General features: G+C 39.0%; 1 protein-coding gene across 1 annotated transcript; it reads left to right on the top strand.

The window, feature by feature from the left end:
- Positions 1 to 806: 806 nt before the first annotated feature.
- LOC120476083 (suppressor of tumorigenicity 14 protein homolog) lies at positions 807 to 16,205 on the top strand. The gene is made up of 19 exons (XM_039667032.2): positions 807 to 1,474; positions 2,763 to 2,934; positions 4,799 to 4,926; positions 6,264 to 6,331; positions 7,504 to 7,694; positions 7,774 to 7,896; positions 8,258 to 8,477; positions 9,133 to 9,275; positions 9,377 to 9,474; positions 9,653 to 9,762; positions 9,926 to 10,059; positions 11,522 to 11,626; positions 11,698 to 11,796; positions 12,011 to 12,124; positions 12,320 to 12,439; positions 12,531 to 12,714; positions 14,025 to 14,296; positions 15,012 to 15,148; positions 15,225 to 16,205. The coding sequence occupies exons 1-19, from the start codon at positions 1,388 to 1,390 to the stop codon at positions 15,390 to 15,392; spliced, it is 2,673 nt and encodes an 890-aa protein (XP_039522966.2). The 5' UTR covers positions 807 to 1,387; the 3' UTR covers positions 15,393 to 16,205.
- Positions 16,206 to 16,621: the final 416 nt, after the last annotated feature.

Here is a 16,621-nt window from a genome sequence, read left to right as displayed (position 1 = left end):
CTGTTGCATGTGGCAAAATATGGGCTGCACTTTTTACACAGCTGTTTTTAAGTGCAAATTGCTCTTTATAGCTCATTGGCACCATATTCCGATTCAAAATAGTTAGGCTATGTTAAAAATGGCCTTGGTAGACTTTAATATCAATACATGGCAACATTTCATATGGATTTCTGTATTGGTTTCTGAACCTTGGAAGACTTGGACACAAAGAGCTGGATACGAGAGAGCTTAATAAAATAAGATATGTTAGGCCTACTTTGTAGATATGTTCATTATTAATAATAATAGTCTATATGAAACAATGCTTTAATATTGTTTTTGCAGTGTTTGTTTTGTTGCAAGAAAATCAGTAATTAATGTCCATTTGTCCATATTTCATATAATTAGGTAAATGATGGCTATGAGATGATGATATGTGGCCTGATCCTCATATATCATTATTTTATTTAATATATATATATAAATATTTTTTTTTTATTTCAACTAAAATATATTTATTAGTTTTTTAGTTGACAACAGTGTTTTGGGGCACTGAAAACTCTAAACTTTTGAAAACATTTTTCAAAGTGTTCAAAAAAGTTTTTTGAAAATGATTGTATTGTCTTCATGAAAACAAAAATTGTAACGCTGTATTATGCATTCCAGGTCAGCGGTTGATGATGTCACCTTGTAGAGAAACAGGCCATGACATCATCGACGTGTCGTGAACGGCCAAAACGCATACAAATTTTCAGTTTTTAGTTGAAAATGGTGTCTTGTAAATAAAAAAAACACCCCACCCACCTCAAGAATGATAAAGCATAAAGTAAATATACTCTCATAAGGCGGAAAAGGTCCCAATGTAGAGTCAATGAGAAATAAATACAGTGTGCAGCACACGGGGATATATTGGGTCTACTTTGTTCCCAGGCTGCACGCCTCGCTGGCTCGTAACGTGAGACACGGGGGGAAACAACAGGGAAATATTTCATCCAGACTGACTCTTTTTAAACAAATATTTTAGCTATGCGCTGCTATTTTTCATCCCCAGCTGTCGGGTCGCTTTAATGATGCATTCATCGCGATTAATTTAATGACTCTCTAATCATGTAACATCAGACTGCCCATTGTGGCCCATGGCACACGCACACCACGGGAGAAGTTTGCCCACAATTTCTGTCGCACGGATGGCTGTGTGGATTGTACCTGCTCATAGTGCTCCCTTTGTGCCGCGGTGCATGCTGGGTGCCATGCAGCACCTGTTCACGGAGAGACACGGAGAGTGATTGCTCGCAGCGCCAGACCCGCTCAGGTCGGGTTTCTCCGGGATCACACTACGTACCGGGCTGATTTCTCTGCCCGTGGAATTGTTCTGTATCGCTGCATTGGAGCCATAACAGAGCGGGCCATGAGGACTTTTCCCAAAAACAGGAGCTGCGAAGTTTACAGCGTCTCTGGTTTAGGAGCCTGCGCCCCCGCCGGTGCACCTGCACAGGTAGGAGCGACCCTCCATCAGCACCGCGCGCGCAGACGCAGCGTCTAGCGAATTATACACGGTGATGATGCTTTCGAGCACTTTTAGACTTCTGTAAAATGTGTTTATTCTTACTTACAGAATACATAATTATGTTTTGTGAGTCTGAGGGAAACATTGTTTCAACATCTGTCTATCAGTGTTTTTAGTGCTGTGTCTCAAACTTTGATATTAAAGTAGGCTATTTTATTTTTGTAGCAGATTCGGGAATAATATTAAAATAGCCTTCGGTTAAACTATTTTAATTAGTAGCAAATTTGTGTCTTAATTAGTGCAGCTGTTGCCACCTACATATAGCTAGCTAAGAAAACATGGATGTTTTAAATCATGTGCATAGTATTATTTTCATCACCACTTCCTTTTAAGGACACATTTTAACCTAAAACAGCAATTGGAAAAATTTTGAAATAGACAAAACATGTAAATTAGTTACTCACAGTTGATGCAAATGTCTATATTCTGTGAATATTCAGTATTACATTGATCCTGGTCAGCAATAATAGTTCTAGTTTTTTTTTTTTTTTAACGCATAGATGAAAAACTTGCCTGAATGTTATATATTCAATTATCCAAGATAACCTGCTGATTTATACTGTATATCATACCTGTTGTCATTTTAGAGTCAAATATTATAAATATTTTTTTTTTCATATTTTTTAAAGTATTTTTTTTAAATGCTCTTCACACTGTAAAGATGGTTCTTTAAATAACTGCTCACTTAAAGGTTATTTTGGGAAATCAATGGTTCTTCTATGGCATCTCTGGAAACCTTTTATTTTCAAGAGTGTGTGATAGTTTCTAATTGGTTAAACTGTTCCAACTCACCCTGTGTTACAACACTAACCTCTCCCCTATGCAAACTTACAAAAGGTATTTTAAGCTCATTTCAGCTGTGATAATGAACTTAAACCTTTTAGTTTGGCCACGGGGTTGCCTGTGTCTAAACATTGGTCTTGATGGTCTCATGAATGTGCTTGTCAAAGATGGAGTGCTGACACCGCGGAGAGAGGCCGTGGGAAAGCAGACCCTCAAATTACGCTTTGTGCGACTCCACAGGGGAATCCCACCAGGATATCCTAGTTCCGCGACCCCTTCCTCCCAATGAAAGATGTTTAGAATGATGAGGGGAAGCCAATTAAATACGACACATATGTTGTTGTAGGGTGACAGAAAGGTTTCAGCTCATGTAGTATGCTGTCTCTCTCAACAAGTGACATTAAGGCAACGTTTCGCGACTTATGTTTCACAGGCCTTTGTGACAAAGCCTGTCCAGACGTCAAGCCCATCTAGCAGCGAGTCTGACATCAAGAGCCCTGTGGGCAAGAGAGCGGATTGCGGGGCATGGAGTAAGTGGGCGCTGAGAGCCTCTCCCCTCCTCCCTCTCTCGGCTGCCATTGCACTGACTCTTCATTTCCTTGCATGTAAGTTAAGACCCTCTGCTGTAGAGGAATGCTGAGATTATGATCTGGTATGTTCCAGTATAGCTAGTGAAGCGCCTCTCATCCTCGGCTGTCCAAGAAGTGTCTTCAGAACATGAAAATATTCTTATTTAGTTTTGCTTGATAAGCTACCCGTATACATTAGGCTGCTGTAGATTTTCTTTTTTTTTTATTCACGTCATCCACAGTGACCCCCTAAAAAAAAAAAAAAATAGACATTTTTGGTTATTAAAATCACACAAAAAAATTATGGATGCACCGATATATACATTTTGAATTGTTAAGAGTCTGATTACACCAAGCACACAATTATAATGTTCTAATTTTATGTTAACTATATGACAGCACATGTTGCACTTAACTGTATTACTGTATAAAAATGTATGAATGTCATTGACCTTTTGTCAGAACTAACTTCATATATATATATATATATATATATATATATATATATAGTTGTTTTGCGGTTACTGTTAATTAACTGATGAAGATTATTTTTAGTTGATATACAGTAATTTTAGTGTTTAAATAATGTGTTCAAATAATTTCTGTCTAAATAAACACTGCAGTTTAAAAGTTTGGGGTCGGTAATATTTTTGAATGTTTTTGAAAAACATTTTATGCTCTATGCTCCTGGTGAGTCTTTTATGCTCACCAGGGCTCCATGTATTTGATTAAAAAAACAGTATTATTGTGAAATAGAAATTTGATATATATATATATATATATATATATATATACTGTATATATATTTATTTTTTTTAATTCCTGCGATGGCAAAGCTAAGTTTTCAATAGGCACTACTCCAGTCTTTTAGTATAAAATGATCCTTCATAAACATATTTTGTAATGCAAATGTGTTTTACTGTCACTTTTGCTTAATAATAGTATCCATTTCCACGGGCGTCAGTTTGGTTTGAAATGTGCTGAAAACAGAGATGCATTCGGAAGTGCATTTACAAAAGTGCTGGGTACAAACTTGTCAAAAATTTGCTTGATTTTTCAATGGTCTAGTGGTAGAACTTTTGCCAAGAGTGTCCGAGGTTACGGGTTCGAATCCGCCCTCGGTATAGTTTTTTTTTTCTCTCATCAAAACCGAATATGTTCATCAGTGGTTACAGTTTATATCAAGCAGGGACACGTTTGTGTGCATTTTATTTCGTGATTTCACCAGAATGATTAGAGTCTCCACAGCGGCGATAGACTGAAGTGCGCACACTCAATCCAAATGAAGACTGCGCAAGCCACAAGAGAACACTGTATCCATGCAACTGACAGCAGCGGCAACAAGCGCTCAGCTTTATTTCAAAAACAAAACATTTTAGCGCTAGATCTCTTATTTAAGAGCGAACTAAATTAATACTCTGCTACTTAAGTTTTGTATTAGGTTCATCCCCGAGCCTCAATGTTTCCAAAAGTGGTGGGTACAAAATGACTAATGATGAAATCTGGTGTCCCCACTGAAATCGACGCCTATGTCTATTTCTTTAAAAAGGGAATAAATACAAACCACAAATTTTTAAAAGTTAGTGTAACAAGAAAAAAAGTGAAATTTTTGATCACGTGTTTTTAGTGTATACACTATATACATGCCAGTCTTACAGTCTTAGTATATATAGTCCTAGACATTGCATCTAAATTGCATCTTTTCCCTGTATAAACTCTTAAAAATTAAATATCTTGCTTGAAAAGTATCTGTGTGCTTCTTTCTTTAAAATTAATGTCACTTGATTTGATTTTTTGTCATATAATTTACTTTTGTCACTTTTGGGGTCTAGGATAGTTAATCAACATTTAAAACTTTTGAGAACATAGAAAGATATTATGTATGTTCCTGTTCCCGCAGCCTCTCCATCGCCCTCAGTGTTCTACCTTGGAGGAAGCATCGAGTTCTCCAACCTCAGTTTCTCTCCAGACCTGGCAGACCCGTCGTCTACACAGTTCCGCCTCCAGTCTCAGGCGCTAAGCCATTACGTAAGCATAAACATACATAACAGTTTCTCTGTGCCGCCCTCGACAACAAAGCCGGTTTCTCCGTGATCTCTCCGGAATGCGGCCGCTCTCCAGAGACCACTCAAGGAACGATGCTCGCCCCTGGCACTTTCAAACGCAAAGTCCGCCAGAGCTGCAGGTCCAGTGGTGCGCTCGTCCCTCATTGTCACCCTTTTAAATGTAAAGCAGGCCCTGCCGAGTCTTCGGCCGCTCCGTGGCCCTCTTAAATGTAAAGCCAGCTGTAACCGGAGCTCGGCTCGGTGTGAGGCGGTGCGGTGAGACCGGCTCCCAGAGGACCGCAGCTTTTCAGGGCCGAGGACAAGAACGGTGTTTGTGAGAGGGACAGGGCCCAGGCAGGCTGAGTGAGAGGAAGAGCAGTCCTTCAATAAAAACATTGTCTGTGGGCTTCCTCACACACAATCAGATGCTCTGTACCTCTCTGCTGAGAGGCTGCAGCCAGCGGAGAAAAGAAAGGTAGACCAGGGGACAGAGCAGGCCAGGAGAGAGAGAGTAAGGATATAGGCCACTGAAAGAGAGCGCAGGAAAGTCTGGGCCAAAAGGGCCAGTGTGTGCCAGTGTCATGGGAATGGTTGGCATTTGTGTCCACAGATGAGGAAACTGCCCAAGTGCTGCATTTCGTCCAGTGCGATGCTCTAATTAGCCTAACCGTAATCTGTGTTGTGCCTGTAATCCAGTTTAATAGCAAGCCAATGCGATTGTGAGAAGTGACGGCCTGCAAGTGTGCGCCTTTGCTCATAAAAGTTGGTCTAAATCTGCTGCCCGCCCCTCCATCCAGCACTTCGGGATGACATTGAGCCCCAAACAATGGCGCTGTTGTTGCACAAAGCTCTTGTTGCTCAAAGCCAATCTCACAAGAACGGCGCTTTTGTGCCATGGCTGCAGGTCTCGCCTGGGCCACTGATGTCTCACCTTCTTCAGTGATGTCACGCCTTTCGTGGCTCTGATGTCACTGCGACGTCCCGGAATACTGTATAGGCTGGGACCCACTGCTCTGCATGTTGTGTATGTCTCCCTTCAGATGCTCGGCTCGTTAGGATAGACTCTATGAACTGAACTGAGTGTGTCAGATAAGAGAGACATGCAAAATGTGGAGAGCAGTGGGTCCCGAGGACTGGAGTTGAGAACCACTGAGCTATACCATACGGAAACTTCACGACCTTGGTAGATGTTATCAGTGTTTTTTTTTTGCGGTGTGTAGAAATGGTTGTGAAATACAATTGCGGCTGATGTTATTTCATGGTGTCTCTGTCATCTCTTTACTTCCTTTCGGTTGATGTACGATGTACCTTGGATCTAAGTTCTCAGAGTTGTATGATTCTTCACCGTGGAGCTCGTATTACCAGAACTCAGGAATTATTGCATTTAGGTGAGTCTGTGCATAAACACACGTCATGATTTATAAACGTTTTTTTATTCATTGCATTTGTGCACAATAATCAAAGGGATTGGTTCACCCAAAAATTAAAATTCTGTCATCATGTGATGTACTCACCCTGAAGTTGTTTCAAAACCTGTATAAATGTCTTTCTTCTGATGAACACCAAAGTAGATAGGCTATTTTGAAGAATACAGGTACTGTAACTAAACAGTTGATGAGCCCGACTGACTTCCATAATAGCCTATAGAAAAAAATACTGTGGAAGTCAATGAGGCCTAACAACTGTTTGGTTATCGACATTCTTCAACATATCTTCTTTTGTGTTCATCAGAAGAAAGAAATCCATACAGGTTTGGAAAAACTTGAGGATGAGTAAGCGATGACATGATTTTTGGGTGAACTGTCCCTTTAACTACCTCTCTCCAAAACCCCATCCTCAACAAACCCAAACATGAAAAATTAGGGCTATTTCTGATTGGCTAAGAAATGTGTAAATCTGTGACTATTTGTTGTTTTACAGAGCTGTCAGAGACATTCATTAGAACATCTATTACAGTGATGTCTGTCGTGTAGTAGGACTTATTTTGCATGTTTCTTTCAAAAACGATCACTAAAATCAGGGAATAACAGAAAATCAATAACAAATAAAAAGACTTTGACAACTGTTAACATAAACCACAAAGATCCATTGTTGTTTTAGAATTATTTATTTAGTATAATAATATTTATTAAAGTTATTAAAATAATATTTAATATTGTTAATAATAGTTAATATTGAATTAACTTTTATTTTTATATTTTAAGTTTTATAATTTTATGTGATTTTCATTTTTTTTTTAAATAATTCTATTTACCTCTCATTTCTTTTGAGTAATTTGCAGGCAACATTTGTAACCATTTTCAGATTTCAGATTTTTTTTTTCAAAATCAAGTTTAAATTTGATTTTATTTCAGATTTATTTCAATTAACGTAAACTTATAGTTACAGCTGTTGTAGTGGATGCAGATGTTATTTTCAGCAGTGGTTATATTTACCACTCCAGGGCTGCTCTGATGTGGTCATTCAGCCATTAGCCAATTAAAATTCAAAGCCCGTCAACTCAAACTACACCAGTTTTAGGTGTTGTCATCTTGTTAAAAGTCATGTGTCCTGATGACAGTGAAGGAGTGGAAGGTCTTTGTGTGTACTACTGGAGTAAATTCTCTGCTCCTCCTGCTATTGCTGAGGAACTGCGGAGAGTGAATCCGGCCCGGTTGCAGCGTCGTCTACCTGGAACCAACAAGGTCCTTTTTAGCAAGAACGAGGAACGCTACTACATGGAGAGGGATGAGGACACACTGCGTCTGCTGGGTTAAGAGCATTTCATCCCTCTGTTTTTGTCCTTTCCAAAGTAAGGACAACACCTAAACTTGTGTTTCTATGTCTGCAGGTTTGAATCCAGATGACGGTGGTGATGCTGGGGATGATGACGATGAAGATTCTGATGACAAAGCAGAAAAAATAAAGAACCCAAACTCTTTGCAGAGTGGCAAGTGGCAGTTGGGGCTGCAGGGTACAACCATAATACACTGTAAAGCCTGTTGAGTTTACTCGCATGATTTATGAACACTGACTCGTTTGAGTTGCCAAATGTTGGTTAACTTTAGGTCGTCTGTATCCTCCATCCATGATACATCGTAAGAAAAACACAATTTACGCCACAAGTAGGTAAGGCAATTCAAATGCAACCATGTCCCATTAATCCTCTGAGTAAACTGCATGCAAGTCCCTCAACCAGGCAGGTTTTACAGTGTACTATCACTACCATACTATATCATTCTGTCATGAAAACTCATGTACAATCATTATTTTCTGTTTGTATTCTTCATTTATTTTCTCATTCTGATCATTTCCTGCTCCCATCTGCCTAACAGCCATGTCTTTTGACCTGTACGCTAAGTACGGGAACAATCGCACACTCAGTCTTGTCAGTCCGAAGAAGCCGTATTACCAGTGGAGGCTGCGGGTGCCGTCCGGCCACGTCGTGCGACTGGTCATTCTCACACTTCAAGGGGCAACACCAGGAAGCTGCTCCGCCAACAAACTGTCTGCTTATGATTTCCTTCTGCCGCTTCAAAACAAGATCATCGCCAGGTAAGTGTGACACCACATAGAGAATAGCATTTTTTGTCCATTTGCAGGATCTCAATGGTTTTAAATGAGCACTGAACATACTCTGTACGTTTCCTGGCCTCAATTTGGTGCTCTACAATTGAATTATAGTGCTTAGAGGTTTAGTTCACCCCCCCAAAAATAAAAAAAATTCATTCCAAACCTATGTTTTCTTTCTTTCTTGGATCACAAAGAAAGATATTTTGCTGAATAATTTTTTTCCATAATGGATAGAGATGCTGTCAAGCTCCAAAAATGCCCCAAAAAAGCACTTCATAACTTCGTTTGACTTCATAACTACACTACCATGCACATGTTTGACATCTGTACAAGATTTTTTTTAAAGTTTTTGAAAGAAGTCTTTGCAAAAATGTAGTAAATTTTATTGACCTTAAACATACTGAATCAATATGATTGTTTGTTGTGAAGAATAGACAGAATTTTAAGTCGATAATTGTCTCAAATATGCCGCATCAAGATTTGAATTGAATGTGATCATAAATAAGATCTGAGCATACATGCTGCTTTGTCCCAAACAATATGATTCCTCTCCAATCCACACCTGAATACTGTGTTTTTGTTTTAATGCCGTCATTGAAGATGCCAAAGCATCAACCATCATCTCTCTTCTTCTCAGATGGTGTGGTCTGCCAATATCAGGAACGTCCCCTGTAATGAAACTGACATCGTCTGGGAACGTCATGCTCGTCACGTTTTCGTTCAGTCGTCAGAGGCAAGGAGCCATCTTCAAAGCTTATTTCCAGGCTATACCCAAAACCGGTGTGTGAATTAGTGGTCAGCATGAGACTCTATCATTGTAGTGGTTATTCCTCTCAGATGTTCGAATGTCTTTGGTTTCCGTGTCGCTGTTTTTTCTATAGAGTGTGGTGGTTTCCTCACTGCATGGAACGGCACAGTGACGTCCCCTTACTACCCCGCCTACTACCCTCCAAATGTGGACTGTAACTGGAAAATCAGGGTGAGCTAAGGCTAAAGGCTTTCCCATGTTTCCCATGAGCCTCTTCCCCAGTGTTAGCATGCATGCCCTGTGAACCCCATTCAGAGGCCTGGGATGCTCCCTCTTTGAGACGAGGGCCGCGGGGTGGCCGCTGCTTTGTGTACGAGTGCGTCCGTTGAGAGTCTGGTTTCACTTTTAGGCTCCGTTGCCGGGATACCTTCTCTCCGTGACCATTGTGATGCTAGACATTCAGGATTCACCAGCCTCGAGCACCTGTGAAAAAGATTGGCTGGAAATAGGTGGCGTCAAGTGAGTGTCATGTCTTTCACGTGTTGTAAACAGTTGGCTTAGACTTCGGAATACGAGCTGTGGGTCTACGTGCACTAGGTTTATAATATGAGAATCCGATCATATTTGTTTGTGTGCATGTCTATATATGCATGTGTATGTTTTTTTTTCTACGTTTCCACAGGCTCTGTAACCCAATTGGGGACAACAGCAGAAAGAGGATCTATTCTTCACCCGTCCTGCTGCACTTTCATTCGGATGAGTCTTTGACGCATAAAGGTTTTTACCTGATCTACAGAGCCTTCTCTCCTGAAAGCGGTGAGATCTTAGTATTCTGTTTTTATCCGTTTTTGTTTTAAGTGTTTTGTAGGACAGGGTTTGGTTTGTGGTATGTGTTTTGCATCTGAAACCATTGTCTCTTTTATTGCTTTGTGATGTTTCAGGGCCATTAAAAGTAAAGCATTATTTTAGATTATTAATTGTTTTAACCCTTTCATGCATAGAGGTCACTACAGTGGACAGCTATTCCAAAAGCCATTTCTTGCGTATGCATGGGTTTTGATTGCACAGTTGCACATCAACTAGAGTGGACACTAGTGCGTCATCCTATACACTGCCACCAAGTGGCAAGCCATTGTATGTGGAATTTTTTTTCTCCAAACCAAGATGGTGACAGCCTGTCAGAAATGCCAAGTTGCTCCAGGAATATCCATCCATTCCTTTTGTCCTAGAAGACTCTTGCAGGTGAAATTTGCTTTTGTAACGTCTAAGGAGTCATATCGTTATTACATTTTCCAAGTTTTGTTGTTAGATTGGGAGGAAATTATGATTAATCATCTGTCCACTAATTTGGACATCATGCGTCTCTAGCTATATTTCAGCAACAATGCATTACTGTGACTGTTGTTCTTAAATACTTCATCTGCAGTAACTTTTTTGGTTGTAAATAAATTTTTCAACACTAATGTAATTTACATTAAAAAGATACTGATTATGTAATGTATGTTGCTTGTACTGCGTAACTACTGGTTACATCAAAAAAGTAATCTGATTACGTAATCACATTACTTATAATGTTACTTTACTCGCATCAGAAAGTAATCTGATTCCATAATGCATGTTACTTGTAATGCATTTTTTTTGTAATGCGTTACTTGTTATGTCAAAAATGTAATCTGATTACATAATTCACGCTACTTGTAATGTGTTACTTTACTTGTTACATCAAAAAGTAATCTGATTAGATTACATAATGCATGTTACTTGTAACCCTCGCCCTAACCCCAACACTGCTCATTTCAGATGAGATTGCTAGTTTTTTTTCCACAGTCAGAAAGATGTCCATTTTGAACATAATCAGAATTAATAAGAGTAAATCGACATACTCTGGTGGACTGTTGCCACATGTTTTTCCCTGTTACAAAAAATGGACAGAATCATCCTTTTGAAATCTAAAATTCAACATCATTTGGACCTTTCTACAGTGTGGTGGAAAGATAAATAAATAATATCATTACATTTTGTAAAAAAAAAAAAATACACCGTTACCCAAGATACTATAGAAACATCGATTTGATCAAAAATCTACTTTTTTTTTAAGTATGAGGCCATATTTTGTACCTCACTTAAGAAATAAAAAATGTAGTTACCGATTCATTTCTTAAACAAAATAAAATTCTTGACTTATTACACAGAAAATAAATACAATCTTTCTGAATCATTTTCAGAGCAGAGATGTACACCCCAGTAAGTAATGATCATGTTCATTCTCCGATATTAGCTTGTCCGAGGCAGTTCCGCTGTGGAGATGGCAAGTGCATTCCTCTGAGGAAAGTGTGTGATGGAGAAAAAGACTGTTCTGACGGACGAGATGAGGCTAAATGCAGTAAGTTCATAAGTTATACTTACATTCTTTCCATTGTTGTCTTATTTAAACCTGCTTTACTTTGCTTTTAGACACGTGTAAACCAGGAGAAGTTTATTGTAACGGTCAGTGCAGACCACACAGCCAGTGTAACACTGCATGTGGTGACAGCAGTGAAGAGTCTAACTGTGGTAAGAGTGTCTTTATCAGTCCTCATGAAGATTTAATACTTCCTGCATTCACTGATAGCCAGAGATGTCATTTTTTATTGCTACAGATGTGTGGAGAGAGTTTGTGGTAAGACCTACCTAAGTTCTGGTGTGTGTTTGTGTGCGCGCGCACGTGTATACACCCATGAGTTTGTCAAGCTCATTTCTTTTTGTGTTCAATTTGCCCACTTTTTAGGAGGTAAATGCTACCATATGTGCCCAAACAAAATCTGCCTCCCCAAAGCCTCAGTGTGTGATGGGATAGTGGACTGCAAAGATCGCAGCGATGAACTCAACTGCACAAGAGCATGTGATTAAAACCCACTTTGCCTACAATTCGGTTCTATTCAGTCATCTTTCAGGGCTTACTGGCCCAAAAAAGTATTTAGACTGTACAAACGTATTCATAATAAGCACACATGTATAATGTTTTATATGAGCATAGTGTTTTTTGATTCATTATTTTATTAATGATGCAGATTTATGTCTGCCTGATCCTTTGCAGTTTCAAAAGGATGCTCTCCCTCCTCCTTCAAATGTGCCAGTGGAAAGTGCTTGAGTAAGATCAATCCGGAGTGTGACGGCATCAAGGACTGCAAAGACGGTTCGGATGAGTTGCGCTGCGGTGAGCATGTTCAAAGAATGACGTGTTTACTGCCTATAATGCTTGCAACAGTTATAAATGTCAACCTATAAATGCCATGCTGTGCGTGAAGGTTGTGGCACAAGGCCCAGGAAGAGGGCAAAGATTGTGGGTGGAACGGATGCCCAGACAGGCTCATGGCCGTGGCAGGTCAGCCTTCAAATGGAGCGCTATGGTCATGTGTGTGGGGCATCTCTGGTGGCCAGCCGCTGGCTCGTCTCTGCTGCTCACTGCTTTCAGGACTCGGATGCAATCAAGTGAGGTTTTAATCAGGCACCTACATTTTATTTTTTTAAAATGAATACTTTTATTCAGAAAGGATGCATTAAATTAATTCAAACCTGTGACAGTAAAGATATTTAATATATAATGTTACAAAATATTTATATTTTCCGAAAGTGTACTTTCGGCAACATTTTAGTTTACGGTACAGTTCTCACTATTAACTAGTTTCATATTACTTGCATATTGTATGTTTATTAGTACTTATGAAGCACATTTTAATGCCTTATTCTGCATGGCCATTTTCTGCATCCCTTAAAGGGGTGGTTGATATAGGGTGCATGAATAGTATCTGCAAAGTTGCAGCGCTGAAAGTTCAGTGTAAGCAGAGATATCGTCTTTTAAAAATTAGGAAGTGCCTACAAAAACGACTCGAATGAGACTACAATGGGTTTTAGACGTCACTAACCCACACATTTCCATCAACCCTCCCTCCGGAATATGCAAAAAACGGCATGGCCATATTTCTGCGGCTTGTCAAAATTGTGTTATGTTCACCCAGCTGTCAGGTCTTCTGTGTTCGGGCTTCCCACGGACGCACTTTGTCAACAATGGATACAATTTATGTTTGATTATGTTCCTGAAAATGACATAGCTCTCTGTGCTGCTCATTTTAAGAAAAACAACTTCCAGAATCTCAACGAATTCAATGCCGGATTCAACAAAAAACTGTTACTAAAACATGAAACAGTTCCGGCCCAAACTAACCAATCTGAAGCCCACTGCCTGTTTCTGAGGGAGTGGTTTCATAGGTTCAGGAAGTCAACCGGTCGTTCAAATGACAGAGGAAAAAGCGGCTTACAATAAAGGTGAAATTTATGAAAAATAAGACTTTTTTTAAAAAGAAAAACCACAAATACTTGTCAAATTACACACCATAAACACCACGATGCAAAGAAAAAAAAGCAGTAAACCACCTCTTTAATCCTACTCAATACCTAAACTTAACAACCACCTTACTGACTTTTAATAAGCAGTAATTAGGAGTTTATTGAGCCAAAAGTCATAGTTAATAGTGAGAATTGGACCCTAATCTAAAGTATGACTGAACTTTCTATTCTCAGGTATAACTTATTTTTTAAAATAGACAATTATTTTAAATTGTAATATTTCACAAGTTACAACATTAAATAATATATTAAACAACATTAATAACATTAAAACCAAAACTTAATCTTTAAACGAATATTTTATTTTAAGTTATTTTATTCTTAAATATTAACTATGTCTAAATCTGTTGGCTCCAAACATGTGACGCTACAGGTGTTTGCTCATGTTTTGGCAGGTATTCTGATGCGCGCTCATGGAGGGCCTACATGGGTATGCGAGTAATGAACTCGGTCAGCAACGCAGCAGCCACCAGGCAAATCCGCCGTATTGTCTTGCATACGCAATACGACCAATTCACCTCTGACTATGACATCGCCCTACTAGAACTAAGCGCCCCTGTCTTTTTCAATGAGTTGGTACAGCCCGTCTGTGTGCCCGCCCCCTCTCACGCCTTCACCTCTGGAACCAGCTGCTTTGTCACTGGATGGGGGGTTCTGACAGAAGAAGGTACGGCACAATGTAGAAACACATTTAGAACAAACAATTGCTTCTTGTTCTGCAGACTTTATCCACACTATTAAACATATGATGACTAAAGATCAGAATGAACTAAACCACTACCACTGAAAAATCCCCCAGGATCCCCATTGAAACAGGAATGTCACTCATTAAGATATATTACCTCTAGTGCTACCTGAGTTTGGTTGGTACCAAGATTTTTATGATGATCTTATTTAAAATTGATCCTAAAATGTAAAAAAATATTGTTGGTTTAGCTTAAAAAATGAAGTAACCTGGCTGCCTTAAAAATTTAAGTTCATTGAAATGGAAAAATTGAGTTAATACAATGAAGGTGATTGATTTAATCATGAGAAACTTAAAATATTATGTTATCTGAACTACATCGTTTTTTTAAGTTGATTTGACAAAAGAAATAATGTTGTGATTAAAAATCATGAAAATATTTTTGTACTGTGTAACTAATAAGAAATGTCTGAAGTTGGTTTTAATTTATTATATTTTAAGTGTAATCTGTAACACTCTCTCTCTCTTTCTCCTCTTCTTGTTCTCTACTGGTTTAAAATCGCTTGAATGTGTAATTTGTTAAACTTAGCAATTAATCTGCAAATCAGTCAACTTTACAAATCTGAAGGGTTTGGGAAATATTATAAAAGTAATTATGTTGACTGTTTAATGAAACCTGAAACCTTTTAAATTTCAGGTGAACTGGCCACATTGCTGCAGGAGGCCTCTGTTAACATCATCAGTCACCACACTTGCAATAAAATGTATGACGATGCGGTCACTCCCAGAATGCTTTGCGCCGGAAACATTCAGGGAGGAGTGGATGCTTGTCAGGTTAGTGTGCACTTAGTCACTGTTTGTGGGCTTGTCAATGGCCACGGTTCTTATGTTCGCGTCATTGTTCGCACAGGGAGACTCTGGGGGACCTTTAGTGTGTCTGGAACGGGGCCGCAGGTGGTTTCTAGCAGGCATCGTGAGTTGGGGTGAGGGCTGCGCTCGACAGAACCGGCCCGGAGTTTACACACGAGTCATAAAGTTCACAGACTGGATTCACCAGCAAACGAAAGGCCAGGTGTGACGCACACTTGCATACTCACACACATATTTACACCAGAGAACGGGTGATTTGCCCACGATCGAGGTGCGGCGGCCCAGCTTTCGTGGTGCCCAGACACACAGCAAACATCAACACCTCTGCATCGGAAGCAATTTCCCACCAATTCCTGTTGCTCAGCGTTTTAAACCTCCACCCACAGTCTGCCAGCAGCTTCACTCCCTTCTGTGATTCTTTATGCCCCAAAATCTTAAGAACCACCCACAAACCAACTAAACCCTCGACAGTGGACTACTAGTGTAGAGATTATAACAAGCAGGTTGAAGAGATGCGCATCGTTCATTATTTGCAGTGGAATGAGTTCTCTTGGTAAGATTTGTATTATTTGCATACAGTGACTAAATATTAGCTTTTATTCATTTATTCATGGTAATGGAATCATTTTTTTTTTTCATTGTTTAAGGATGATATAAACCCTCCACTTCATTGTCCATTTGTCCAACTGTGAAACTGGCTGCATGTCAGAAATTATTATTATGACCAACATCAATTTTAGTCTTGTATTATTACCGTTTTATATGTTTTATAGGGTTTTTGTGTTAATAAATGATTGTTGGCTTCTCCTCCATTGGGAGAAAGCAGTGGCAGCCCCTAAGACTCTCTCTACTGGTTGCGATTTGACATTACATTACTCAGTACTCCTTTAGTTATGCAAACTGTATTCCTGACAACCAGATGTAAATATCAAAACTGAGCAAATGTTGATACTTTATAATAGATATATGAAAATAGAACTATATTAAAAAGAGGTGCTACTTTAATTCCACTCTGTGATTTTTTTTTAAATATATGCTTGTGTGTTTCAGTGAAGTGTAAGTAGATTCTAAATTGAAAAATCTTTTTTTCTCATTTAATGTGAATTATAGTCGTTGTATATCTAATGTGTATTTAGATGAAAACTCAAATACAAGTCTCAGTTGTTTCTTCGAGATAGCGAGATTAAATGTTCAAATTGAAAAAAATGCCTGAAGTTTCCAGCTTCTCTGAGAAAAGACTGAAGTAATCTCACCTGTACTCTAGATGTTTCAAACATTGTTCAAATATCTCTCAAATTTCTCATTGAATTCTAGTATCCACATTGATTGACTCTATAAGGAGGACTAAAGGAGTTTTAGGAGAAACATCTGAGACAAAGTTGATATTTCACAGAATGATAACTGAGATCAATGAATGGGTGACATCTCAATAATAGA

This window comes from Pimephales promelas, chromosome 22, assembly GCF_988280905.1.
Source record: "Pimephales promelas chromosome 22, fPimPro1.hap1.1, whole genome shotgun sequence".
Classification (NCBI taxonomy): Eukaryota; Metazoa; Chordata; class Actinopteri; order Cypriniformes; family Leuciscidae; genus Pimephales; species Pimephales promelas.
This window is presented reverse-complemented; position numbering and strand designations above follow the sequence as displayed.

Excerpts from the sequence above, each read along its gene's own strand:
- LOC120476083 (XM_039667032.2), top strand. The coding sequence starts at position 1,388 with ATGAGGACTTTTCCCAAAAACAGGAGCTGCGAAGTTTACAGCGTCTCT. Across the intron at positions 2,935-4,798 it reads GACTCTTCATTTCCTTGCAT|CCTCTCCATCGCCCTCAGTG; the intron begins GTAAGTTAAGAC and ends CTGTTCCCGCAG. Across the intron at positions 9,763-9,925 it reads CTGGAAATAGGTGGCGTCAA|GCTCTGTAACCCAATTGGGG; the intron begins GTGAGTGTCATG and ends ACGTTTCCACAG.